Source organism: Cavia porcellus, unplaced genomic scaffold (genome assembly GCF_034190915.1).
Source record: "Cavia porcellus strain 051 isolate PalLab524CR breed Dunkin Hartley unplaced genomic scaffold, mCavPor4.1 scaffold_6, whole genome shotgun sequence".
Taxonomy (NCBI): Eukaryota; Metazoa; Chordata; class Mammalia; order Rodentia; family Caviidae; genus Cavia; species Cavia porcellus.
In genome coordinates this window covers 56,385,529-56,404,361 of record NW_026947489.1, presented here as the reverse complement: position 1 = coordinate 56,404,361, position 18,833 = coordinate 56,385,529, and the positions used below count along the sequence as shown (strand labels likewise).

The following is an 18,833-nucleotide window of genomic DNA, read 5'->3' as shown; positions in this document are numbered from 1 at the left end:
TCCTGGTTCTTCAGGGTCAGGCTTCAGAGCAGGACTTCCTTCTCCAGGAGGCCCTCCACTACTGACCCAGCCTGCTCTACAATGTGCAAAGCTTAATTTATGTCTCAAGTGTTTCTGTCTTCCTTCTGATGGCCTCAAGTCTGGCTTCACCAGACTAAATGCTTCATGAAGGTGGATTCTGTTTTGCCCTTCAATATTACCCAGCCCAAGAATGAGCATATGGGTGTCTGTTCCTTCCTGGTCACCCTGGCTCGAGGTATGAAGAGATCCTGCCTGTTGCCCTGCCCTGCAGAAAGGACACTCACCAGCAGGAGCATGCTGGATGGGCAGTAGCAGCCAGGGTGGCAGGTCTGGTTAGTCCACTGTGGGGAACTGAGCTCCGCACAGGAGGCAGGGCCCTGAGCGCAGGCCTGCCACTGCTGTCCCCTGGGACATACACCAGGCACTGGCCCTGGAGACAAAAATCAGTAGCTCTGTCCCCTTGGCTCCCAACCTGGAGAGGCATCTGCTCTGGGTTTGGCTGGGGTGGTTGTGAGGCTTCACAGGATTAAATGACAGGACTACAGAGAGGAAGTTAACAGTGCCCTAGGTTTGTGGGGACAAGAACTGGGGGATCTCCAGGGCAGTCCTTACCTGCACAGGGCTGTAGGCTGCAGGTGGAGAACTCCACAGGGCTGCGTGGGCCACTGCCTTGGGTGCGGTTCCTATAGCCACCACCACAGGGCACGGAACACTGAGTCCAGGGACCCCATACCCCACCAGGACCTGGGGACGGCACCCAGGTCACTGAAGGCCCTGCCTCCCACAGCTAGACACTAGAGGCAACCTTCCCTGCTCACAGTGCTAGTCATTTCACCCGGGCACTCAACTCCGCTGCAGACTGGCTGCCTCTAGGGAAGGGATCTCTCTGGGAATGGTCTTAGCAGTTCTTGGACACCATCTTAGTGGCATCTCTCAGGCAGGTCCTTTGCATTCCTCACAGAGCCCTGGAGGATGCCATGAGGGTATTCTAGCTCTTGTCTGAGGACACAAATCTGCTCTCACCTTGACATGGCTGAAGACTGCAGAATTCAGCTTCCATGTCAGGGCCCTGGCACTCAGCACCTCCAAAGGCAGCTGGGGGTGCGGTGCCTGTACGGAAGCGTCGCTGAATGCCCACATCACAGCTGCGGCTGCAGAGACTCCATGGGGTCCAGGGGCTCCAGCCACAGGCTACTGCCAGAGCAAAGGGGTAGCATGTGTATATGAGATCAGGTCAAATCACACTAAATCCTCACTCATCCTAGGTACCACCTTGCTCCCAGGGGCTCATTTTGGAAGGGCCCAGGTACCCCTTGTTCCCTGATACTGGCCCCATGTGTGGTACCTGGGCAGGGATCCGAGGTGCATACCATCTCACCAGAGACACAAGTGCTGCAGAGAGAGGATTAGTGAGATCTGCCCTGCCCATCCCTGCCATAATCAATCCCTGCACTATGCACTGGCCTCAGCGGGGGCAGCCAGCCACCATGCCCACTACCCGTTGCCCACAGGTGGAAGTTCAAGATGTAACCAGCAGTCTCTCCATTCACATCTACCCTCAGGGGCTTCACACTGCTCCAGGCACTGGGTGTCTCTTTATCACAAAGCTTCATCAGGGAGACACCTTTTCCTTTCATTTGTTACTGACCATTGTTTGGAAATGACCCAGAGTGACAAGATTAGGAGTGATTTGGAAAGAGCAGGGTTACTGGGTACCCTTCCGTCTCTGTACTTTTTTCCAGTGTATGTTTTAAAGCCTGTCTGTCAAATCCTGGAGGTTACAGGAAAATAATCGAAGAGAAAAGAAAGAAAGGAGTTGGTAGAGGAATAATAAAATAAGGAACTGGGGTGCAGCATAGACTAAAAAAGGAAAAGGTGGTGGGGAAACTGGGTGCAGAGCACCCTCTGCTGGCAGAACCTGGAGCGACTTTGTTTGAGTCTTGTGTGCTTCACCCCTGAGCAGAAACAGAGTGGACCCCTCCGTGATAGCAAGGCAAGAGAAACAGGAAGCAGTCAGGAGGAGAGGTCAAGAGTCCCCTCCAGTCTCAGTCCATCATATATCGCCCCACACATGTGAAAGCCGTCCTGTTCCCTTTGGGAGTCAGTTCCCCAGTACATCCTCTACCCTCCCTACCCCGCACCCTTTGGGACCTACCAGTTGTTACAGGTGTCCAGGTGAGCCACCGCTCCGGGTGCATAGAGCTGCCCATGCAGCTGGCAGGGGCACTGAGTGCGGGGCAGGCAGCTGGTGTTGTACAGAAAGAGGCCAAGGGGGCAGGCACAGCTGGGGGCACAATTGCCCATGCACTCCACCCCAGGGTCCTGTGCTAGGCACAGCCGAGGGCATGGACCTCCCTCCTGGTGACACTGTTCTGCTGAGCGGAACACCATGTCGCTGGGGCACTGAGCTGCATGGCAAGACAGAGGAGGTGTGGGCAGGGGTAGGAGGGAAGAGATGGAGGCGACTAGGGAGGGGATTCTGCCTGCAGTGACTCCGGAGAAGTAACATGGCCCTCCCTGTCCTCCCTGTTCTCCCCTTCCAGGCTTGCTCCAGTGCCTGGAATGTCACCACTGAAGAGTCCTGGCTTTACTCCACCTGATACAATGTGTTTTGTTTTGTTTTGAGACAGGATCTTGAGATTTATTCCAATGTTGCCTAGGCTAGCCTCAAACTCCCAGCAATTCTCTTGCCTCAGCCTCCAGAGTGGTGGGATTATAGGCATACACACCCCAATTAATACAGATATTCTTAAAACTGACCCATTCCGGCGGGTTCGAAGAAGAGCAAGGAGGGAATATGCTTCCTACAATTCTGCCCACAATTTTGGCTTCGCTGGAGGAAGCCACTCTTTGGGCCAGCAGACAGGGGCCTGGTCCTCAGTGGGCAGGGGAGGGGAGAAACTTGGCTCAAGGAACCACCTGCCCTGACATCCAAAGTCCCAGATGTGTGAAGCTGTGGGATATGTGTCAGACCCTGGGAGCAGCAGGGCGTGACCAGCTGGAGGATAGGTCAAAACCTGGTACCTGTGCAGGGCTGTGTGTTGCAGTCCTTGGTTTGACCGTGGGGTCCCTGGCACACGGAGTGTCCAGGAGCCAGACCATTGCAGCTGCGCCCACGGAACTGCACACCTCCACCGCAAGACACTGAGCAGGCGGACCAGGAAGCCCACAGACCCCAGCTGCTTAGCACTGTAGAGAGAGACCAGGTTCCCAGTCACAGCCCTGGCAAAGATGTGGCCGGGAGGAGTCAGAGCTGGGGGGTGTGGGGAGCCCTTAGCCATATCTCCCCAGCAGTCAATCATAGGCTGGTTTCTAGGGGCTGAGGAGAAGCTTAAGGACAATACCCAGGTGTGCTCTCACCCTCTGTCCCCTTCCCTCCGCTCCAGGGCTCATGGGATCCCACCCCACTGAAATGTCTGTCCACACCAGGGTTCATGCCTGGGCACAGAGGGGCGCTGCAGGGCTCCTCCTGAATTGCCTCTCCATGGCAGGCATCCTTGGGGCCAGGGCAGAGCCGGAAACGCCGCTGCCAGCTGGGGCCTCCTCCAGGTACAAGGCAACTCTGGGAGCAGGGGGACCAGGGTGTCCAGGGCGTCCAGCCCAGTGCCTCTGCAGAAGACACAGTGGGCCTATTGCATGACACCAGAGAGGCTAGGAGGCTAGGGAGGGCTTCTGAGAATGACAGGTACCACGCTGGGTTCAGGGGTGGCCTCTGTTCCCTCAGGTGGCTGGGGCCCCTGTACTCCAGTTCACTTCTCACACTTAGGGCAGCAGTAGGAGAGCCTCCTAAAGATGCTTGTTCTTCCACCCTGCTCTGACACCTGGGCCACCAGCATCTTTCTGAGAGTCTGTCTCTCTCTCACCAAAGCCCACCCAGCAAAATCAGCCCAGAGGTTGTCCCCAAATGCAGAAGCTTTGCTGACTCCCCACCCAGGGGACTCAGAGGTCCTCTCCCATCGTGTGGGCCAGGCATAGGGAGGTGGGCTTTTGCCATACCTGTACCACACTCTGTGTAACAGGCCTGCAGCTCCTGACTGTCACCTTCACAGGGGGTACCTCCGAAAGCTGCAGGAGGGTTGGAAGGAGACCTGGGGAGACAGGCAACCCTGGGCACCTTGTCCTCCTGTCTCTCCCCACTCCCCAAGCTTTGACTATCTTCTTCCCTGTTCTTCCACTGTCTTTACCCTGCCCACCTGAACCTGGCCTTTACTCCAAGACCACAGGATTGGTCACAGGGAGCCCAGGGGGACCAGGCTGACCAGCCGCAGGGCTGTGGACAACTACTCGGTTCACACTGCAGTTCACCCTTCTCGCAAACGCTGCAGGGAGGGGGAGGACAAGGAGCTGTTGGGACCAAGAGGCCCACTGCAGGGCCCTCCCGAGCCCAGCACCCTCCCTGCCAGGCACCCTCACCAGCGGCTGCAGTTGTCCATCAGGAAGGACGACCCTGGCTGCTTCAGCTCTTCACCCACAAGGCAGGGGCATTCGGAGAGCGGCAGGCAGTGAGAGTCATGGAGAAGGAGCCCCGGGGGACAGCGGCATCCTGGGGTAAAATGAGGGGAACCTGGGGTCTAAGGACAGTGGCCTGGGTGGGCACCACTCCCTCCCATTGCTCAAGCCTCTCACCCTCCACACACTGCCCAGTGCAGCTTGAGGCCTTGAGGTCCAGGCAGGAGGGTGGGCACAAGGGCACCAGCCCCTCCTGGCATAGCTCCACATTCACATGCACACGGCCTGGCCCGCAGTCTGGAGGGAGACAGGCACCTTGTGGGATGAGCCTAAGGAGGTCCAGAGAGCTGCCCATGCCCAGAACTCTCTTACCTGTGTCACCTGAACAGGGCTGCAAGCCACAGGGCCCCCACTCTTGGGAAGCCCCAGGACAAGCATCACCACCATTCTTGGGTGGAGGGTCCACACAGCTCCTCCGGCGACTCTGGTGGCCACCCCCACAGGAGACACTGCAGGGCCCCCAAGTCTCCCACTCTGCCCATGCCCCAGCCACTGTGAGGGAAGGAAGAGCAGAGGTCCAGCAGAGAGGTTTCAAGGGAATCCATGTTGTCCTGGAGAGGGGACTACAGGGGCGGGAGCCCTCACCCAGCCAGCAGGGCAACACAAATCCCTGCAGCTTCCTCCTCTGTCCAGGATTCCTCTGTCTCCCAGAGGAGGGAACCTAAGGAGGTATTGTTGATGCCTCCCAGGATAAAAGCTCTGTACCCTATGAGGGTCAGTGCCTGTGCAAACCCTGGAGTGCACTCAGTCTGGTGCAGCAGGTGAAAGAATGTGGCCAAGGGGCGATGGAGGGCAGATGGCCAAGGGGAGCCCTCCACCATGGGAAGCTTCTCTCTGGAATACATGGGAAAGTGGGGACCACTCCCTCAGATTCATGAGACAAAAAGGCTGTGAAGTTTTTGGCATGGAACCCAGGGACAAGTCAGCTGATGTCTGAGGTCTATCTCTCTGCCCTCACTGAACTCCACCTGCAGAGGCTCTTCCATCCTCCACCCATTCATCCATCTGTCCATCCATCCATCTATTCAACCATCTACGTATCCATTAATGTACATCCATCTACTCCATCATCCATCCATTCATTCACCTACCCACCCACCCATCCACCCATACTTTACCCACTCATTCATCCATCTATCCTTCATCTACTCATCCACCCACCCATCCTGTATCTACTCCCAGATCACCTTCCTCCACCCTCGATGCCTTCTGATGTGGGATGATCAGTTTTCCCACTTTCCAGCAGAGAGCTAATGGGGCTCACTTCAATGGGTAGTGGGGGCCCAGAGAGGCCTGGGGGACCAACCCCATTCCCTTGGAGGACCTGGCTACCTGGGCAGGCTTGCACAAAGCAGGGCTGGCTGCGCAGCTGGTCCATCAGGCAGCTCCCCCCGGGCAGGGGAGGCCGCAGCTGCTCCCGCCGCTGGAAGGTGAAGCCCAGGCCACAGCTGCGGCTGCAGCCACTCCAGCTAGACCAGGGTGTCAGCACACAGTCCACTGAGGAGACAGGTTGGGGGGACTCAGAAGGGGGTCATGGAGGTGTGGGTCCCTTAGGTGTGTCCCCTGTCTGGGCAGCACATACCACAGTTGTCCTCATCTGAGCCATCCTGGCAGTCGGGGTGCAGATTGCACCGCCACTCAGCGGGCAGACACTCTCCGCTGCTACAGTGCAGCTGGTTTGGCGAGCAGAGTGCCCTCGAACCCGGCAGCCCAGGAAGCACAGTGGCAGGCACTGTGAAGGGCTCTGCACTCACTGCTTACGAAGTACGGGAGAGAAGGGAGCCACGTGAGTGATAAAATGAGTCTCTGAAACCTCAGACCAGGAGTGGGGATGCGCTTGCTGGCCAGACACCTGGCCTCCCCTTTCTCCTAGTGCCTCTGATCCCTTCCACTATTGTGAATGGGGTCTACACAGGCTCTTTGGTGTATACTGATCTCACACAGTCTCTCTACTTGTCAAAGGTTCTTGCAGTGTCCAGAGAAGTCAAAGCACTAGAAAATTGCTCCCTTGAGTACCCTCTTCCTAAATGAGTACTCCTTGGGGTGCCCTTTTCTATGACAGGTTAATGCTTGATTTCTCTTATCTGGAATGCGAGACAAAGCTTCGATCATTATGATCTTCTTTGGATGAATGGGTGGGTGGATGGAGAGATGCATGCATTAATGGATAAATGGTAGGTGGGTGGGTGGATGGATGAGGTTGAATGAATGGATCAATGGATAAATGGATAGATGAGTGAGTACATGAGTGGTGGACAGATGCATATGTGGACAGATAGATAAAGAATGAGTGCATGGGTGGATGGATGGGTAGATGAATGGGTAGATGGATGGATGCAGGGTTGAATGGCTGGATCAATGGATAAATGGGTAGATGAGTAAGTGGATGGATAAATGGATAGTTGGAGGATGGATGGATGGATGGGTGGATGAATGAATGGATCAATGGATGGATGACTTGGTGAGTGAATGGATGGTTGGATGGATGTCAGGTAGATTTATAAAACAGGCTGAGACCCAAGGCCTATTCCATTCCCCTTCTTCACCATCTCTGAAGACATTCACATTCCTAATTGTTTCCCTTTTCAGTTTCTCTCCACTCCCTGCTACCCTGTCCTCTCCCAGATCCTTCCCACATTAGCTAGAAATGGGCACGAGCATATCCATACCTGGAACCCTCTTGCCACCCCTAGTACCTGACACAGACCCTATGCTCACCACAGTGCTGCTCATCAGAGCCATCCAGGCAATCTTCCTTGCCATCGCAGAGCTGTACCCACTCCACACAGCCCAGCACCTTGCAGGCCACCTGCCCAGAATTGCACCGCACAGGTGGGAAGGGCTTGGAGGTGATGCTGTGGCCTGTGGGTCAGTGAATAGATGAATGGATGCAGAGTGGCTGGGTGGGTGGATGAACATTAGCATCCCATAGCCAGCTCACCAGGTGGTCCCCAACCTCTTGCCTCTTAGCATCTGGGGTGGCCCATTTCCTGCCCCTCTTGGAATGATGGAAATGGAGTGAACTGCATCAAGAGACTTGGGTCCTGGGCCTGACTCTACCAACAGTGGCTTTGAGCAATGTGACCTTGATTGACTTCCCAGGACTCTGTGCCCTCCTAGAGAAGCTGGGCTCATGGATTTGCACAAAGAAGGTCTCAGGATCTTACCAGCAGGAGTCACCGGCATCACTGGGTGTATGGGGAGTACAGTCACAGCTGCCATTCCTGGTTGCAAGCTCAAGGCCCCAAGGTGGGGTATGGAGGTGGTGGGTTCCCCAGAACTAGTGTGAGGAGACTCAGAGGCTGCAACAGGACTCCCTGGCCTCTCCTCTGTAGGTGAAAGAGGAAGTGTGTTGATGCTGCCATCTCTCCTTGCCATGAGAGGAAGCAAAACAGACCCTGGAGAGTGCACTCTGAGCTTTAGGTCAAAAGACACCGTAGAAGTCGACCTGGGGACCTCTCCTTGAATGCAGAGCAATTGCTGTAACATTACAAATTGAGTTTTATTTTTATGCATTGGTATTTACAGAGTATCCATGTTAGTCTCTTCTCCCTTCAATTGGCTCTAAGCAATACAAATAAGGCTAACTAAGGTCCTGACAGATAATCTTTGAAGCCAACCTGACAGTTTTGTTTCCTCACATAGCGCTCTCAGTAAAATATTGAGCACAGCAAGATGGCAGAGCCATTCAGCTGCAGGAAGGTCAGCTGGGTACAAGCCTCAAAGTAAGAGGCCGTGACTCTCCAGGGCACAAAAGTTTATGTAGCAGAAACTGAAGCAACAGCCTCCTAAAGCCATGCTACCCTAACTGAGTTATGCAGACCGATCCTTGTGCATATCATTCTCCCTGCGTTTTGCAAAGTTGTTTTTCTCCCCACCTGGCTAGCCAGCTCTCTTACCCACATAGTTCCTGCCATCCTCACTCACCATCACTCATTCTTCAACCCTGCCCTTCTTCACAAGATAATAAGCCCTGGGAAAGGCCTTCAATCAGGGCCTTTGACCATATATCCTCACTTGAATTAGACTTAGGACCCCTTGGCTGCCCTTAACTTAGAATATGTCTTGGTGGGTTACATTGGAGGTAGCAGATTGGAATTGACTTGCTGGGATTCCAATAATGTTTCAATGGGATTACAAATAAAACTTTCTGGATTGTGAGGAGGACTAGAAAAGGGATTACAATACTTGGATTACAATACACAGCATTTGGATTATAATATATAATATTGAGATGTCAATGTCCAAGGGCTGTCAGAGGATCTCAGCCTGAGATGTCACTGCCACATGCTCTGAAATGGGAGGGATTTGGGGGAGGGGCTGGAGCTTGTGCACATACCCCCAGAAGTTGCAGGGTACCTCTGCTTGGGATGCCAATATCCGGTCTCTGCCAGACCCTGCAGAAGGACAGGACTCAGTCACCCACTGTGACCCAGGTACTGAGGGGGCTCTGTGTGGCCTCGCCCACTTCCCCTGACTTTCAGAAGCAGTGGAGGTGGGTTGAGGACTAACTGCTGCCCTGCAGGTGAGCTGGGTGCACACCCCAGGGCACTCATTGGTCCATAAGGGCCTTGGACCCTGATACTGTGCTCTTCCAGGCTCTGAGGGTAGACACTGGGCATCTGCCCCACAGGCCTCTTGTCTCTAAACTCCTCCAGGCTGGCGCCCTGCCCTGTGCTTCTCTGCACCTTTGTCTGTCCTTTGGGTCCCTGGCCCCTACTTGTACCAACTTGTGCCCCAGAAGACTCCCAGGTAAAAGGCCTGTCAGAGCAGCACCAGGAAACACAAGTGCAGGAAATCAGAGAGGAGGGCAGTGACAGCAGCAGCCCTGGTGAGGCAACGAGGCCTGGGTGTTTTCCTGAATCCCTATGCCTGCCCCAGAGCTTCCAACTCACCTCCTGGGGCTCGGTGGAAGAGAGAACTAGGGTCCTGGCTGTGGGATGGACTCTGTGAAGAGAAATCACCAACGAGGTTCAGGGTCTACCAGCCTAAGGGGCCCCATCCAGGAAGGGGTCAGGGGACCCTAGGCTAGGACGGACATCCAGGAAGGACATATCCCACTAAACTGGACAAAGATGAGTTCTAAACAAGGCTGTTCTTTGCTCGTGTGTTGGGATCACCAGAGCAATGTGTGAAGGGGCCCTCATATGGGCCAGCAGAACCAGGCACTGGTGCTGCTGGGCCAGGACCCCATGGTTAGTGCAGATGCTATGGGGAGGTACAGATCCCCAGCGTCCCACAGCCCCATGGCCTGGGGCTCCAGGCATGTAGGGCTCACAGTCCCTGGGGATACCTCCCACACAGCTGTCCCCTCTAAATCCAGGTCATACCCTCCAGTTCCTGCAGGCAGGGGCTCACAGCCCTCCTCATCAGAGCCATCCTTGCAGTCTGCAGCTCCATTGCAGCGCCCCCCACTTGGAGCACACTCCCCGCTGGCACAGTGGAGCCTGGCTCCTGGGCACTGGTTTGCCATTGGGGACACTGTATGTAGGGGAGGATGTTGTTCAGGGTTTCTGCTGTCCCCTCAACCACTCCAGTCCCTACCCAACCCTTAACCCAGCCTTACCTGGCCCACAGCCCAGCAGCTCTGCCCACTGGAAGGTGCGGTGGCTGACTTCACTGTGGTGGCTGGGGTGTGGCCCAACCCTTACGTACCTCGCCTGGACCATCCGGTCAAATGTCCATACTTTGGGGGCCACATTGGCCCAGCTCCCAGGGAAAGGCTGTGGCACAGGGGACCTGCTATGACCCTGACTCTGCAGGGTCTTCTCCCTGCCCATCCAAATCCCTCCACCTTCAGGGCATGGATCCCTCTGGTGGTAGCATCAGGTTCCCCAACATGGTAGAGTCTCCCCTGGCTGAAGCTCCTCCCATTGGACCAGATTGTGCCCAGCACTAGGCCAGGTGCTTCTTAAACTGTGGTCAGCTGCCATTGGGGCTGAGTCTTCTGCCTCATGGGGCTTGTCTCCCTTGGGAAGATGCCAACCCTGGGACATCCGCCCAGTGTGACCACTCCGGTGCTTCCTGACATCCACTTGGCAGAGGTACACAGGCCCTCGACTCTGTGGTTCAGTCCCTGCTACTTACCAGGTGTTCCATGGGCATCTATTGCAGGGACCGTCCTCAGGGAGATTGAAAAGCCCTTGGGGTCAAAGACTATGGGATCCACAAAGGGGCCAAGTAGGTCACTGACCCTTGGGTGTTTGGTACCTTGGGTACAGGCAGAGTGCCAGGCAGGATGGCATGATACTCATGCCAGTGTAGACCATCACTGCTGAACTGGAGGGAGAAGCTGGGGATACGAGCATCAGAGGACTGGGTCCCCTGCACCATGATGCCTGGGAGGAACCAGGGCAAGGACAAGATCAGTGCTGAAGGACACACTCCTGTCCCACCCCCTTCCCTATCCTTCTTCTTCCTCACTGACCAGTGAGGTTCCGAGCCCACAGCAGGTCCAGGTGTAGATAGGGAGGCTGGGGGTGCTGCTCGGCACGAGTGTCCTCCCCAGGGTCTTGGTCTTCCATGGGAGGCCCCAGGAAAGCCATGTAGGTGGGGTGCTCCGGCTGTGGGGATGATGTCCCCAGGCTGCCCTTGGGTAGTTGGACCAGGCCCAGGGGCGCATAGCAGGAATCTGGGTGTGAGAGATAGAGAGAGAGAGAGAGAGAGAGAGAGAGAGAGAGAGATGGCTAGAGGGCATTGTAACGGTGCCAGGGGCATAGTTAGCCTCAGGCTGCTGGGATACAAAAGGCCACAAAAGGGCATTGGCCCAGGGCACAGGGATGAGCGGACTTGGGATAGGATGACTTCTGACCTTCAGGATGACTCCCAGCATTTGGGGAGCAAGGGTCCTCCCCTGGTTCTCTCTCTGCCACCAGGCCCAACCAACTGAGGGTACCATGCCCCTAAGTATCCACTATGACAGCACACCGTCTCACCTCCCAGTGGGGGCAGAACGTAGGTGATCAGAGCAGATCCAATCTGAGAGGTGGAGGCTGGAGCCAGGGCTGCAGTGGCCATGGTGGGTACTGTCTGGTTCTCTCCTGTGTGGGAGACCCAAGAAGGCTCACACCAGTCCTGGCTGAGTACTTTCTGTTCCATGAAATCCCAGGAATAAGCCCCCTGGGAAGGATGCCTCTTTAACCTCATTGTGAACTGGGGGTCTTCATACCCATTGAACATTTAGAGAACACAGATTAAAACTACCAGTCCAGAGTCACTCAGGACCAGGATGGAGCAGGTGTAGCTCCTCACTCAGGGCTCTTGTCACTAACAGTAACCTCTGTGAACATTAGGAAGCAGCTGGCCCTGGGTGGAAGCTGCCCTGCGGGCTGGAGTCCTTCTCCCACTCATCAGATAACTGTGCAGTGTACAACTGTATTTGCCGGCTGGCCCACTCCTAACCTCACCAATCTGTGGGTACATTTTTCGGATGAGGAAGATGGAGTACCCCAGCTTTAATTGTTCCTGCTGTATCCTCTTCCTGCCTTTGGGGCTCCTTGGCCACCTTCCAGACCCACTTACCAGGCAGGGCACAGTGGCAGCATGATTCTCCCACTCCTTCCACCAGGACCCAGCTCTGCAGGACACAGAATTCAGGCCACCTGCCACCTCCGACATTCTCCTCCAGTCCCCCAGAAACTGGCCTCTCCAAACACTCTCCTCCCAGACCCTGCTTACACCAGCTCCTGGGCACCTCACCTGGGGGCAGCTGCCCAGCGGGCAGTAGGGGGAACAGTGCACGGTGCCAGAGTCCAGACACTGGCACACCTCACAGGCACCCCTGCGCCAGCGCTCCCCCACACGCCTCACGTGGCCCTGCTGCTCACAGCCCTGGCATGGCTCCATCTGGCACCTGGTGGCAGAGGGGAAGCTCAGCCTGGGGAGGGGCTTGCCTAGGGTGACTACCCTCCAGAAGTCTGCCCCTTATGGGATGCACGAGCCACAAAGCTGAAGCAGAAGCCTGGAGCCCCCAGGGAGTTCCAGCGTTTAGACAAGAAGGCAGAGAGCAGGCCCCACACTTGGGGTCCGGAGGAGATGCAAGGTGCCCATCCTGGGAAGGGCAGGCAGGAAGCCTCCTGTGTGGGAGGTAGAAGTGCGGGGCCGGGCTCCAGCCGCTACCTGCGGGCCTTGCGGTGGATGCCAAGGCACTGGCGACCTCGGCCAGACTGGCGGGGGTTGTTGGGGCTCCGGAAGGACCACTGGATGCTCTGGCTCCCACAGGGGCCCAGGCACTCAGCCCAGGGGGACCAGGAGGACCAGCCACAGTTCACTGAGGAGGAAATCAGGGCCAGGATGAGAGGTGGGAGCCCCACTGGGACCCCAGGGAAGGGCCATTGCAGGAGGTGCTCACCAGCACAGTCTGGGTTGGGTCTGCAGCGCCGGGGCCGCCCATCCTGGCAGACACAGAGCTGGCAGCCAGCCTTGATTTGCTGCCCAGGCCAGTAGTGGGTACCATCCACCAGGCAGGGGCATTGCTGGGGCCACATGCACTGCCCTTCGTTGCCCAGCACCTGCCCTTCAGGGCACCAGCAACCTGAGGAAGTGGCAGGGTAAGTGTTGATATGTAGCATAGTTGCCTCAGACCATAGGCCCAGAGCCCCCGCACCTGGGCTGCTGCAGGGCTGCTCAGGCGGGCACGTAGCCTGGCTAGAGACATCGTCACAGGTCAGAGGACAGGGGGCACAGGGCCAGAACACCAGCTCCCCAGAGCAGGTGGCGTTGGGGCAGCCATCCTGAGGGCAAGGCTCTGCAAGGGAGCAGAACCAAAATGAAGGTCAGGGGTGGCTGTGTTCCATGGGGTCCCCAATCCCCACCTGGATGCTCTTCCTGTCACTCACTGGTCTCTTGGATGCTGGGAGGGTCCCCAGGCAGCAGGGCACAGGCCCGGCCCCCATTCTGGGGAGGGTGACACTGCCGCTGCCGCATCATGGTGCCCCCACATGACTCAGAGCACGGGGACCAGGGAGACCAGGAGCCCCACACACCGTCCACTGCAAGAGGACGAACCATGAGGGCAAGGAGGGACATGAGGCAGGGCAGGGCCCAGTGGACTCCCCTGTTCCCTCTGTCCCTGTACCTCCCTGGAGTCCCCAACCGTCACCTGGGCAGGCCTTGGCAAAGCAGGCCTGAGACTGGTGCTCAGGGCCCAGGCAGCGCTGCAGCACTGGGAGTCCAGGTGGGGAGCAGTGACGACTTCGGCTTTGTACCCCAGACCCACAGGTCTGACTGCATGGCTCCCACGGGTTCCAGGGTCCCCAGACCCCACAAGCCTGCTCCTCAGGGGAGCGCTCTGCCTTCCCCAGGGCAGTTTCACAGTCAGGCTGCCCATCACACACCTGGGGATGTGACAGGCTCAGGGCTTGATCTGGGCTTAGGGACACATTGACTCTGTCTCCCCCACCCCTGTTCCTACCCTTACCTGCTGGAAGCCAATGCAGATGCCATTGGGGCATGAGTATTCTGGGCAGGGGACCCCTGTCCCATTGTGGTCTCCTGGAGCTGGCAGCCCCCCTGGGGAAAAGAGAAAACTAGTCAGCAAGAAATTGGGGCTACTTCCTGGTTCACCCCTGCCTTGGACCCCCTGGAGAAGAATAGGTCCATATCACACCCCAGCTCATCCTCACCCTGGGGACAGTCAAGGAACCCACTGCAGAGCACTGGGGCTCTAGGCACAGTCAGGGGGCCAGGCCACAGCAGAAGCCGCCAAGCCTGGGTGGATCCTGTGGGCACCAAGGCACCCCTTACTCCTGTGCCCTGAGGTCCCCTCCCCCAGCGGGTGGCAGAGAGGCCAAGGCACAGGAGGAGGGAGGCAAGTGGAGACAACCAAGAAACTGGGGTCCTAACAGGGCCTGCAGACACCTCCTCTTTGGAGAAGTGACAGGCACCTGAATGGCTGATTTTGCCAGGCTCAGGGGTGGCAGGGACCACCCGCCTTCTAGCCGGTTCTTGCCCCAGTATGAGCACAGACAAAAGCCTTTTCTTCTGTCTTCTCCAGGGCAGCAAGGAAAAGCAAAGTCTCAACGTTTCACAGAACACAGAAGTCCTTCAAACTCCTGTCCCCAGACCTGTCCCAGTCTAGATGGCTCCCACGCGTGCCCAGCAAGGAGCAAAGGTGGGGTGTCCTGGGAGGCCATTCTCACCACAGGTCTCTGGACTCTCGTCCCAGCCGTCTGGGCACTGGGGCTCGCCATCGCACAGCTGGCCCAGGGACAAGCAGTGGGAGCTGTCACGGGCACAGAGCACGAGATGCGGCGCACAGGGCTCCGTGCAGCCCAGCTCATCGCTGCCGTCAGCGCAGTCTTCCTCCTGGTCGCAGCGCCAGCCACGGGGGGCGCACTCACCGCTGCTACAAGCGAACTCCGAGGGGCTGCAGGGCGCTGAGGAATGGGGGTGGGGAAGATCTGAGCCACGGGCTTCCCCCCGCCCAGCCTGGCCTTGAGCCTCGCCTGAGGTGCCCACCTCCCTTCATCCCCTCTTAGGGTCCCACTAGTCCTGCGCCCTGCCCCCCACCCCCAGCTGCATTAGACCCTCCAGGTGCTCAGAGGGAGGCAAGAAAACAAGGTTGGGATCTCAGGGCCTCTCAAACACCTCTCCTCCACCACCCCGCCCCATTCCTTCCAGCAATCCGCTCCCACCTTAGCCTCCCAGAATTTCCACTGGAAAAAGCTGGAATTTCCACTTCATTCCTTCTAGTCTCTAGCCCCAGGGCCCTGCCCAATGCAGGCCTCTGAGATGCCCTCCTATATTCCCTCCTTGGGGGGTCAGACCTCCAGCTTTTGTACCCATCTCCTGTGGGAGCCTCACCAGGGCTGGCACTGCCCAGGGGACTTTGAGCACTTTCCAGGGAGCCCGTGAAGGGGCTAGGTATGGTGCCAGAAGGAGGCATGGGCAGAGAAGGCAGGGGGCAGTGTCCAGGCCCCTCGTCAGCTCCATCTGGGCAGTCCCAGACGCCGTCACACAGCTGGAAGGCCCCCACACAGGAGCCATCGAGGCAGGACAGCTCCCCAGGGATGCAGCTCACCTGCCCTGCAGCCAGAAAGAAGGAGCTGGTCCCTGCCCTCATTCTCACTGTCTGGGGTGCTCCCACCCATGCACTCATTCATGCCAGCTTCACCTGTGGGCCCTGGCAGAGGAGTGGAGGGATTGGGGTTCACTAGATGCTGGATCTGGGGTAGTAGGTGGGCTGAGGTTCAGAGCAGAGACTACTCACCCAGGCAGGACTCCTCATCAGCAGCATCCAGACAGTCGGGGTGCCCATCACACAGCAGAGCCAGGGGCAGACAGCGCCCATCAGCACAGGTCATTGCATCAGAGGGGCACAGGCAGCCCTGTTCATCTGTGCCATCTCCACAATTGTCCTGCCCATCACAGAGCAGGGCCAGGGAAACGCAGTGCCCAGAGCGGCAAGACATCTGGCCCTGCTCACAGCCTGGGGTGGCACAGCCTGGCATAGACACTGGGGTCAGAGAGCACCCTTCCTGCCCCTTACCCGCTCAGGTCATTGCTCTTGGCAAAGGAAATGGCAACTCAAGAAGCCACTCTTGGGACACTGCCTCACGCAGGCAAAGACACTTACCCTCCTCATCTGAGCCATCACCACAGTCGTCCTGATTGTCACAAAGCCACTCATGTGGCACACAGTGTCCACTGTCCTGGCATTGAGCCTCTCCTTCTGCACACTGAGGTACCAGCTCCTCACAGAAGGGGCTGTCACCCCCGCAATGCCACTGACTGTCCTGACATGTGCTGAGCACAGTATCCTAGGATCAGTCACAAAAGGGCTTGATGGGCCAGGGGACTAGGCTTCTCCCAGGGGGCCTCACTCACCAGTTTCCACAGTCCTTCTGCAGCACTGTCCCTGGTGGGAAGAAGCTACCATCGAACTCACAGGGACAGGCAGCTGGCTCCACACAGTCTCCTCCTGGGGTCACAGAGCATGGGACTCAGGGCTCAACCTCACTGCAATGGCCTGTGGCACTTTCCCAGTCCCACTGCCCCATGGCCTCTGCCATCTTGACCACACACCATGCAGCAGAGCCCCCGAGGGGCAGAAGCAGCCCTCCACACAGGTGACAGCCTGGCAGTGCCATCCAGGTGCAGGACGGTGATCAGGGCAGGTGGGGGGACACACGGGGCCACAGGCTTCATACACCTGTCCCCCTTCGCACTGTAGGGCTGTGTGGAGAAGAGAGAGGCTGGGATCATAGAGGCACAAGGGCACCAGGAAGCAAGGTGAGCGGGCTGAAGGTGTGACACAGGTGTGTGGCGTGGACACACACCACCCCATGCTGAGCATCCCATGGTGAGTTGGGATGCATCGACCCTACAGGGGTGCTGTTCTTTGTGTGTGTGTGTGTGTCTTTTTCCTTTTTATCGGTACCAGGGATCGAACTCACGACTGCCTGCTTGCAAGGCAGGCGCTTATGCTGCTGAGCTAAATCCCCAGCCCCCAGGGGTGCTGTTCTTGCATGTTTGGTTCATCTAGAAAAATCATCAGGTGGGCACAAAGCACCCTGTATGTGTTTGACCTTGGGCAACATTTAAGGAGGAGGTAGGAGGGCACCCTTCAAGGGATGGAGTGGAGACAGGGCTGGGGGCAGGGTACACTCACGGCAGAGCTCCTGGCTGCGCCAGCGCACATGGTGCCCATGCCTGGAGCACTCATCCGCATAGGTGGCAATGGCCGAGCAGAGACACTCACAGTCACCCCCCGAATCACAGCTGTGGGAGGGAGCCATCAGCCCAGTGCCCCCTTCCTCTTCTCAGCACCCCACATGCCCCACAACCAGTCCTCCTCACCTGCAGGCATCGTACACACACCACTCATAGTGCTGCTGCGGGGGCACCTCTGCGTGGCATCGGGCAAACAGCGGCTGCAGCATCGTCCCACAGTGGGCCCGGGCCCAGGCTGCCCGGTGGGCATTGACCTGCAGCACAGGATACTGTCTGCAGCCCCAGGGCCACCTGCCGGACCCCAGAGCTGCTCTACCTCCTGGCCCTCTGTCCCGCCCATGCTCACAGTGCAGGGATGCAGTAGGTCTCCCGGCTCGGGGCACAAGGGATTGAGGCGCCAGGAGTGGGCTGCCAGCTCAGCTGTGGGCTCCAGGACTCCTTGGCGGCTCCTCAGGTCATTGCTGGCATCACCATCAAAGTCTCCACACAGGCCAGCCACACGACCACGGAAGTTGGGGGAGAGCTGCACCAGTACCCGGGTACCTAGCGGTGGCACAGTCCCAAATGACTCCACTGGCCCTCAGCAGATCAGGGTGGGAAGAAAATCTGAGGTGCATAACACTGTCCTGCATAGGGTCCAACAAGGGTCCTGATTCCCTCCTATTTTGGGGTGTGATGTGTGGTAAATAAAGAGACAGATATTTGGAGGACATGGAACTCCTCTATCAGTTCTATCTGGACAGAAATCCTGAGATTTTTGAGGCCCTACAGCCCTTGCTGGGCCAGGTCCATAATCGGGTATTTTGGTTTCTCTCAACTTACCAACAGTTACATTTCTAACACATCAACTGCTTGTGCTTGGGTGGTGGAATGTTAGGAGATCTATTTTCATTTCTTTTCCCTAAAAGTTGGTATTTTCTAAATGTTTCTTGGATGAGGAGGTATTGCTTTCACTATGAAGGAAAATAGAATTATGAAAACAATTTGGAAACTCTGACCACTTGTGTGGGCTGGGAGGTGGGGGCAGCACCAGGATGGGGTACCCAGTGGAGGGTAGGAGGACAGGGGTCCTGATGTGGTTTTCATGCTGGAAATTGCTCCTGTAGGTGATGCTGGGGTCTCAGCCTTGACCCTGGAGCGAGGCAGGCCTTGGCAGGGATGGTTTAGGGGAGTCCAGCCTGGAGGTGCTATGGTCAGGTGTGGGTCAGGTGCCTGAGGGCCAGGACTGACCTCCATCCCAGAGCAGGCTGAGGCCCAGGCGTGTCGTCAGCAGCAAGAAGAGGCCAGCATGGTGCAGGCCCAAGCCAAGGCCTGAGTAGATCTTGGGGGGTTTTATGGGCAACCCATTCACTGTCACTGCCCGGCCTGTGGAGGAAGAGAGGCATTCAAGGGAGAGGTCTCCTGGGTCCAGCGAGTCCCTCTTAGACTCCCCTGTCAGACATTTTTTTGCTTCTCTACCTCTGTGACCTTGGGCAGGTCACCAGATTTCTCTGGGCCTTGATTTTTGGAGCAATCAAGAATTATGATTCATAGGAGAAGAGCCATCAGTCCCATCACACTAAGGACAACCTGGTCCCCACCACACTGTGAGCTGTGATGCCTCCCCCACCCTTTGGGATGTCAACCAGCCA

The 18,833-nt window shown here is 57.2% G+C and overlaps 1 protein-coding gene across 1 annotated transcript in view; it reads right to left on the bottom strand.

Annotated features, from left to right (window-relative positions):
* Sspo (SCO-spondin) overlaps positions 1-18,833 on the bottom strand; it is a 47,096-nt gene that overhangs the window by 18,977 nt on the left and 9,286 nt on the right. The window contains exons 21-60 of the mRNA XM_063249737.1: positions 18,433-18,567; positions 17,549-17,745; positions 17,329-17,456; positions 17,141-17,250; positions 16,555-16,704; positions 16,357-16,450; positions 16,106-16,275; positions 15,740-15,973; positions 15,334-15,555; positions 14,670-14,906; positions 13,949-14,040; positions 13,631-13,865; positions 13,368-13,520; positions 12,881-13,276; positions 12,649-12,799; positions 12,229-12,382; positions 12,052-12,106; positions 11,466-11,570; positions 10,958-11,161; positions 10,741-10,868; positions 10,097-10,253; positions 9,861-10,011; positions 9,426-9,477; positions 8,870-8,927; positions 7,698-7,859; positions 7,249-7,392; positions 6,113-6,283; positions 5,863-6,027; positions 4,843-5,022; positions 4,648-4,767; positions 4,435-4,564; positions 4,215-4,340; positions 4,018-4,109; positions 3,460-3,630; positions 3,046-3,210; positions 2,177-2,429; positions 1,367-1,413; positions 1,045-1,215; positions 634-765; positions 306-451 (exon numbers count right to left, since the gene is read on the bottom strand). Coding sequence (XP_063105807.1) covers positions 306-451; positions 634-765; positions 1,045-1,215; positions 1,367-1,413; positions 2,177-2,429; positions 3,046-3,210; positions 3,460-3,630; positions 4,018-4,109; positions 4,215-4,340; positions 4,435-4,564; positions 4,648-4,767; positions 4,843-5,022; positions 5,863-6,027; positions 6,113-6,283; positions 7,249-7,392; positions 7,698-7,859; positions 8,870-8,927; positions 9,426-9,477; positions 9,861-10,011; positions 10,097-10,253; positions 10,741-10,868; positions 10,958-11,161; positions 11,466-11,570; positions 12,052-12,106; positions 12,229-12,382; positions 12,649-12,799; positions 12,881-13,276; positions 13,368-13,520; positions 13,631-13,865; positions 13,949-14,040; positions 14,670-14,906; positions 15,334-15,555; positions 15,740-15,973; positions 16,106-16,275; positions 16,357-16,450; positions 16,555-16,704; positions 17,141-17,250; positions 17,329-17,456; positions 17,549-17,745; positions 18,433-18,567 — 6,143 coding nt within the window. The remainder of the gene's footprint in view (positions 1-305; positions 452-633; positions 766-1,044; positions 1,216-1,366; positions 1,414-2,176; positions 2,430-3,045; positions 3,211-3,459; positions 3,631-4,017; positions 4,110-4,214; positions 4,341-4,434; positions 4,565-4,647; positions 4,768-4,842; positions 5,023-5,862; positions 6,028-6,112; positions 6,284-7,248; positions 7,393-7,697; positions 7,860-8,869; positions 8,928-9,425; positions 9,478-9,860; positions 10,012-10,096; positions 10,254-10,740; positions 10,869-10,957; positions 11,162-11,465; positions 11,571-12,051; positions 12,107-12,228; positions 12,383-12,648; positions 12,800-12,880; positions 13,277-13,367; positions 13,521-13,630; positions 13,866-13,948; positions 14,041-14,669; positions 14,907-15,333; positions 15,556-15,739; positions 15,974-16,105; positions 16,276-16,356; positions 16,451-16,554; positions 16,705-17,140; positions 17,251-17,328; positions 17,457-17,548; positions 17,746-18,432; positions 18,568-18,833) is intronic.